This window comes from Miniopterus schreibersii (genome assembly GCF_964146895.1).
Source record: "Miniopterus schreibersii genome assembly, chromosome: 18".
NCBI lineage: Eukaryota > Metazoa > Chordata > Mammalia > Chiroptera > Miniopteridae > Miniopterus > Miniopterus schreibersii.
Window position 1 is genome coordinate 9,814,509 of NC_138121.1, and position 7,807 is coordinate 9,822,315.

A 7,807-nucleotide genomic window follows, 5' to 3' on the forward strand; every position below is an offset into this window, starting at 1 on the left:
GGAAAGGGTATTTTTTTATGCAGCTGGGAACACAGGAAAAGGGATGCTGGATTAAACCTGTACCTTGATTACAATGATGTGAACACACGCGCGCACACACACTCTCTGTGAATACATCAGACGGGCTTACAGTGTCTGCTGGTGCTGCCGAAGACCGTGGGAAGAGTCTAAACTCAGCACTGCCCACACATGGGGTCGCACCTGCCCATCGCTGTATTTTCATCTCATTGAAGGCGTCTTGGATCAGCGCTCAAGAAACAGCTCAACCAAAGGAACATTTAAATTATGTAAAAACGAACTCCAGTGATTTAACTCCATTAACCTTACATAAGATTTCAAACGTCATACTATAATTTCAGAATACAAAAAAAAAAACCCACCAACTTTAATCATTTGAACCCATAGGAAAATTTTGCAGGAAAAGGCTGAAGATGTAAAGGATTTATCGAAGCACATTTAGAAACTCGAACTGGGGAGAGGGAGTGTAGCCAAGCTTAGATCAACAATGATAATGGACGAAGACGATTATTTAACACGTGCTCACTGAGCGCCCGCTTGGCGCCAGGTATTGCTCGAGATGCTGAGGACGGCAGTGAACAAATGCGTGTGGGTGATGGTGACAAGGCCGCGCATGGAGCCCTCGCTCCAGGCCAGGCCCTGAGCTCAGTGCCCTCTGCATATGGGCTCATTCGCTCCACTCCCACCGCAACCCTGGGAGCTACTACTGTTATCTCCATTTTACAGATGCTGAAGCTAAGCTTCTGACAGGTAACTCACCCCAGGTGACAGAGCCAATGACAGTGGTAGAAATTTCCTTCTTTTACTATATATTTGACGCCAGGTGTACAGATATCTGATTATACTGTTGTACACCTGGGATTTATATAATGTTATTAACTAGTGTTACCTCAATACTAGCAAGCAACTCAGAGGATGGAGTCCAATACATTTCCTTTTTACTTTCTTCCCCCTACGCCCCCCTCCCTTAGGGCCTCCCCTGCACACCCTCATCGGGGTTTCTGTCACTTGTGTCACAGCCTCCTCACTAAATGGAAGACGTTTAGAAAGCACTGGTATTCAAAAGAACAGATTTAAAGCTGCTTGTGGTTTTGCTTATTGAAAATCTGCATGTGCTACAGGGTTCTGTGATTCAGCAACCTTGAAACGATAACGGTGGAAAATTTACTCGATTTTTCAGGGATCCAGTAGAAGCCTTCCAGAAGACTGAAATTCTGTATATTATAACTATACTGAATATATGCTGAATATTTTAAACATACCGAAATTCTGTTTAGTATAATTCTAGCACGTAGATTGGTTGGCTGGCTGCTAAGGAACGCAAGCTTTCTTAGAGAAAAGAAGCATTCTGGGTAATTTAGGGTACAATTTAGGGTATAAACAGATGTATACTTGATAAACTATGTGCTACTTTTGTCAAAAATTAATGCAATTATTTAAGTCATCAGCTCAAACTTTCACTAATTTCACTTCTGCTAGTTTATTCACTTATTAGTTCAAGAAGAGGATAGATTAAATAGAGTAAAAATATACAAGCAGTGACTAATAGCTTCATGGTGAGCCAAGACATTAAAAAAGAACTACAAGGTACTCTGATTTTATCTGAAACACGGGTCTGTTACTTTAGTATTAAAGTAACTGTGGCATTGGAGTTTAGAGCCAATATTCTGGTCTCAGTACAAAAATAATGCCTTTCTTCGGCACTGATAAATCATTAAGCATCCATTTTAACTGTTTCAATATAGAAAATAGCTTTCTATCTTGTGAGTAAATAACCTGCCTTGCCTTCAATTAGATTTATTTAGATTTCTATCCCAAACTACATCCAGTACCACATACTCATTTCATCAGAGAAATGATAAATATGGACTATGAATTGTTTACTTTTGCATTGGATAGTGCAGCAAAGTGAACATTTAAAATATGATAAAGGAAAAAACTCTCATAACTACCTCTAAAAAGATTCCGTCTAACGCTAAGTAGATGCCTCCTAATTCTAAAACTTCAAGACTGGTTTCTCCCGTGGGCTGCCGACCTGCCTGTCTAGCGGCTCCTGGAGCCCAAGAATGCCAAACTGACTCATCTTTTGCCTCAAACTGCCCCTGTACCTGTGCTCTATACACGTTAATGACATCTCCATCCACCTGGTCAACCAGGTTAAGAACCTGAATCACCCTTGCCCCTCTCTATCCATTTCCTGCATCCAATTACTTGCCAGGTACTGCCCACTGAACAGCTTCCAAACTGGCTTCCCTGCATCTCACCTCTCCCTCCATCGCACTGCCAGAATTCTCTCCTTAAAGTACAGACTTATGATATTACTTGTTCAAAACCCTTACAAGGTTTCTCCCATCGCCCATGGAACAGCCTAAACTCCTCAGAATAGCACCCCAGGCTTTCCACAACTTGGTCCTGACTCTCCCACTGCCTCTTGTTTTGATGATACCGAGGATTTAACTTACGGAGGTGACTGAGCAATCGGTCCACTGGAAGTTTTATTGCTCCTAGTTCCCAAAAGAAGGGGAGCATGGGCCAGAGCCTTTATTGTGGTTTTTCTGGGAGGGAATGGGTGAGACAGAGCAGGCAAATTTGCGCAAGGTCAGGACTGGGTGGTCTGAACAACGCTGGTGGACTTTGGGCTATAAAGGTGCTCTCTAATTGTCCAGTACTTGGCCCTGGGGTTATTTAGGGCAGGGGAATGAATGGCTTGGTGTGTGAGTTAGATAAAGGGAGTGGTTGGGGGCTTTGGATTGGTTGGTTTGTATGTGAAAGGCATGTTCACAGGCAAGTTGCTTATTGCTCTAGGTATTAGCTCATCCTGGGAGAGACAGTTCATCCCTAGGGCCCCAAAGCTCCAAGATGTCAAAGTATACAATACAGAAAATTTTAAAAACATTAATATACATCTCTCTTCCCATGAACCCTTTACTCTTAGCTCTAGTAGCCCCTGAAAATGCCCTTTTATGTGAAAAAAGTTCTGTAGTGCATCTCTCAACATTCTGCCACCACCCATAGCCCTGACTAACATCCCCAAGTCTGGTACCATGAATCCCACCCCCCCCCTCCCCGCACTAGACCAGTAATAGTACCCAATCTATAGGGTGGCTGGCAACCTATGACCCTTGTGGTCCGCCTCAAAAAGATGAACCGGGCCATTGATTCAAAAAGATGAACTGAACCAATCAGATTCCCAATCAGATTTAAGGATTTACATTAAGAGCCACAAAAGGAGATTGCCAGTTTTTTTCACGTAACGACGAACGGAGATGCACAGAGAGAAAACTGGTAAATAGGTCTGATTGGTCAGGCCTGGGATGGAGGACTCAGAGACGCCTTTCTTTAAGCCCCCAAACGTGTCAAGTGTTTTTAATTTCATATACACATTTAAAGGACCGCATAAACCCAATCTAGTGCAACTGCGCCCTGCAGCTTTAACGGGCATGCCAGGCTCTTTCTCAACTGGCTACGCTCTGCGAGAGGACGACTTTGCAGGAGCCGCCGACAGCTCCCCGCCCCGCCCCGCCCCGCGCCGCCCCGCCCCGGACCGAGACCTTATCGATTGCTTCCGCCTAGGCCGACCCGCCCGGATCCACTGCTCCCGTCTGGCCCGCCCCGAGCGCGGGAAAAAAATTTCGAACCGGCTAGGCGGCCGCAGCGACCCATTCATCCCCCACGATCCCGACCAGCCTCCGCTCCCTCCTGCTTTTGCGTCCCCGGCTCCCCGAGGTCTCCCAACTCACACGAGTGGAAGCCAAGCCGCTGGAGCCGCCGCCATGTCCGAGGCTTATTTCCGGGTGGAGTCCGGTGCGCTGGGCCACGAGGAGAACTTTCTTTCCTTGGACGACATCCTGATGTCCCACGAGAAGCTCCCGGTGCGCACAGAAATCCCCATTCCACGCCTCGGCGCTTTCTTCCCGGAGCGGAGCGGAGGGGCCGACACGGACAACACGGTCCCTCAGGTAAGCCCTCTGGCTCGGCACTGCGCCGAAAGACTACAGCTCCCGGCGGGCCTTGCGGCCCTGGGGCGCTGCGTCGCCGGGCGCGCTGTCCTCTGGGATTTGTAGTTTTAGGGGGAGGCGGGGTTCGTACCCTCCCCTAGTCTATCCGCAGGTCGCGGCGCGCTTACAGTGGTCGCCCTTAGGGAAACTAAATTTATCCCAGGTCGTCAGGCTCCCTCCGACACTGATTTCGTTTTTGAAACTGTATAGATTAAGCAGAGTTCTCCCCCCCCCCCACCACCACACCCAATTTTTTCTTTCCATTCCACCGTAACATAAAACTTCAGCTCACACAATTCACTTCTTCAAGTCACAGACAGGCCTGTTGCGTTGTAAAAGAGATTCAAACCTAGGGCTGTAAGTCTTCATATACAGCTGTGTCCCAGAGAGAACAGGGAGTCTTGCTCATGCGGTGTGTATTTCCTTTTTGCCCCGCACACATTGACTTGGTCACTGTTCTTCAGATCTACGTTCTTGTCTGACGCAGGGCTCAAAGCTGGAACTGCCCCTGTGGTTGGCCAAAGGACTTTTTGACAACAAGCGGCGGATTCTCTCTGTGGAACTTCCCAAGATCTACCAAGAGGGCTGGAGGACTGTGTTCAGTGCAGATGCCAACGTGGTGGACCTCCACAAAATGGGGCCCCATTTCTACGGGTTTGGCTCCCAGCTCCTGCATTTTGACAGCCCAGAGAATACAGACATTTCCCAGTCTCTCCTACAGGCAAGTAATAGATGGGAGAACCTGTGGCACAGCACATGTGTCAGGAGCCGGCTGTGGCTGCCCCCGGACGTCACTCTTACCCAGGGAAGTGTAGAATATCTGCAATTAGTGTATTATTATTCCACGTCAGCCTACAGTTAGACTATATTTGCCAATTATATATATACTTAAATAGGACTTGTCTACTGCTCTTCATATTTGCTTGCTAAGAGTTGGGACCAGTAGAAAGTCCTGGAAATAAGAAAGGGGTGATAGTTGATGACAGGTGCCAGGCATTCAAGTACGTAGTCACAGCCCAGCCCCAGGACTGTTCTGAGGGTTCCTGTAGTAAATACATGCGGTATTTGGTTATTTGTTCCCTTCCATTGCTCTGGGGTTAAGATCTGGCTCTGCTATGGACTAGCTATGTGACTTGGTCAAGCTACTTGACCTTTCTAGGCATCAGTTCTTCACCCATAAAAAGAGATAATAATATGGCCAAAATTATGGAGTCGTAGTGAGTTTATGTAGTGCCATTTAACAAATGGTAACTATTATTATTGCCCATAGACAATAATAACCTTTATGTTATATAACCATACTTTAACTTTTGTAATTATTTTTTTATTCTGTTAAAACTAGAAGAAACTATCCTTTCTACCTCTTGTTTTACGGCCTGATTTCTAGCTTTATAAGAACTGTTAGCTCAAGACACATTTGCTCCCCGCACTGTGCTGACATCCTCCATCAGGCTTGAAGGTGGTTTGGCCTAACATTTTCTAGTGCTGTGTTTAATGTGATAGTTAAGAAAGAAAAAGAAAAGAGACGGTTATGCTGTAGACTGGAGTTGCTCACATATGAGGTAAGATGGCCGTGAGGCGGATGCAGAACTGAAGTGGGCTTGTGGCTTGGGCTCAGAGCCCTGAACTGACACCCTCTAGATCATATGTGTGTCCATCCTACTCTCAGACTGAAAACTACATTCAGTTAAATCGGGGATCTTTTCTGGTTGAAACCTGTCTGCATGTGACCACAGTACATTATCATGGCCTTTGTTGCTGTAACAATAATGAGGAATGCTTTTCAAGGACCTTACTCTTGCCAGCTATTTCCTAGGTGCTCTACACGTGTTACTTCATTGGATTTCCACAACAACCCATTTCACAGGCAAGGAAATCGAGGCTTGGCAATGGGAAATAACTTACTCAGACCTCCTTCTGACTGAGTCCTGAGACCAAATTCTTCCTTTTTGTGCCATTTAAATGTTCGGGGATAAAAGTGGCTTTGATTTCTCTTATTCCCTTCTCCTTCAGACATTTATTGGACGTTTTCGCCGCATTATGGACTCCTCCCAGAATGCTTACAACGAAGACACTTCAGCACTGGTAGCCAGGCTGGATGAGATGGAGAGGGGCTTATTCCAAACAGGGCAGAAAGGACTGAATGACTTCCAGTGTTGGGAGAAGGGGCAGGCTTCTCAGATCACTGCTTCTAGCCTCGTTCAGAACTACAAGAAGAGAACATTCACAGACATGGAAAACTAAAGGCCAGAAGAATACAGGATTGCTCCTCATAGACTTATCCCTGTGTGTCCTTGGCAAGAGTCTGGTTGACCCTGTCAAGGGCCACAGTCATATCTCTCTTCTCATGGCTTATTCCCTGCAGCCATCACAGGAGTGGTGTCATCTGGTTGGGAAAGGACATGCTGGAGGATGTCCCCAGCCCTATAAATCTTCCAGGACTATCTCCCCCTGCTGACCCACAGCCCAGGTCTACTTCACCCAAGAAGCCACAACTGAGAAGACATCCAAGTTCTTTATAAGTGAAGATCGTAATACATACATTGCAATAGAGTTGGAACTGGAATTTCTTGTGCCAGGGATTTGGACGGACTTAGATGTCCACTTTCCTAGTTCCGAAGGACAGATTGGGCCATCTTAGTCTGTTCACGGAATATTCTCCTGAACTGAATTGCCTCATCTTCCTGGTCACACAAAGGACAGCACCCCTACAATGCTGGTCTTGTATATATCTCCCTCCACCTGCCTGTGGGAAGTTACCCCAATTTCCCAAACCAGTCACAAATAAGGAAGAAAAAGGCAGGTGAATGGCACGGCTTTGACTGACGAGGAGATGCTGCTTTCCTCTGTAATCAGGAATTCACGGAATTCTGCAACCGACCTAGAGGGCAGATGGTTCAGCTGAGCTGGTTTTTGTCCCTGAGATCTTGACAGCACCCTCAGTTATTCTATTCCCTCCCCAGAAAAGCTGTCAGGCAGTCGAATTGCAAAGTAGTTATTAAAGGGTGTCAACCAGCTTTTATTCCATGAAATCAGGTCTTTAGGGTTGCCGGTTATGAAGATCCCTATTGGAGAAGCTTAGTTAACGTGGCAAATATAAGTGGGCAAGGGGCCTTGGTTATATTGGGTTTTTTCCTTCGGTCCATTTTGCACATTTTTACATAGAGGCTCCCTGACCAATTACTCAGAATCTGTTTAAGCAGACACAAAACTCTCCCTGAAGATCCAGGAGGAAACCTCCAGCCGAGTAGGGGACAGCCTTCCTGGGGCCACCGGACTGTTTGCAGGACAGTCATCACACCCCTGGGAAAATTGCCGTTGTAACCGGAAACTGGAGGGATTTGGATATTCAGACTGTGCAGATGTCTTGATGCCAACTTAAAATGTCAGAAATGCCTTTAAAATGCCTGTTCTAATATGGAATTGATGTGGTCATCATTTGATTTTGGTGCTAAATAAATGACTTGCTTTGCACTCGAATACATTCTGTGCAAGTACCATTTGTAACTTGAGTACTGCAGATGATCAGGGACGTCCATTGGAGAGTTTTGTCTTTGATCAGTGATCGTTTACAATAATGCCCAAAGAAATCCACGTTTTAGCAACTGCTCCTTTGTTTGCATGACATTCATAAATAGGAGTGACAGTCTCTGTAGAAACATGCCATGTCCTACAAAGGTGGGACTTCCATGAGGACCACAGAATTTGATTGATTGATTGATTGATTGATTGATTGATTGGAGAGAGAGACAGAAACAGCAAGTTCCACTTATTTAATCATTCATTAGTTG

At 45.9% G+C, this 7,807-nt stretch overlaps 2 protein-coding genes across 4 annotated transcripts in view; one reads left to right on the forward strand and one right to left on the reverse strand.

The window, feature by feature from the left end:
• PRSS54 (serine protease 54) overlaps window positions 1-4,014 on the reverse strand; it is a 24,770-nt gene extending 20,756 nt beyond the window's left edge. Inside the window, exon 1 of one of the 3 annotated variants that reach the window (XM_081119652.1) lies at window positions 3,759-4,014. In XM_081119652.1, the coding sequence (XP_080975778.1) occupies window positions 3,759-3,793 (35 nt within the window). In that variant the 5' untranslated portion in view covers window positions 3,794-4,014. The remainder of the gene's footprint in view (window positions 1-3,758) is intronic. The other 2 variants (XM_081119653.1, XM_081119654.1) reach the window with 2 other exon arrangements.
• On the forward strand, window positions 3,792-7,494 carry GINS3 (GINS complex subunit 3; the record flags this gene model as incomplete). Its single annotated transcript, XM_081119660.1, has 3 exons — window positions 3,792-3,977; window positions 4,504-4,737; window positions 6,030-7,494. 3 exons carry the CDS (start codon window positions 3,792-3,794, stop codon window positions 6,258-6,260), a joined length of 651 nt encoding a protein of 216 aa, XP_080975786.1. The 3' UTR covers window positions 6,261-7,494.
• Window positions 7,495-7,807: the final 313 nt, after the last annotated feature.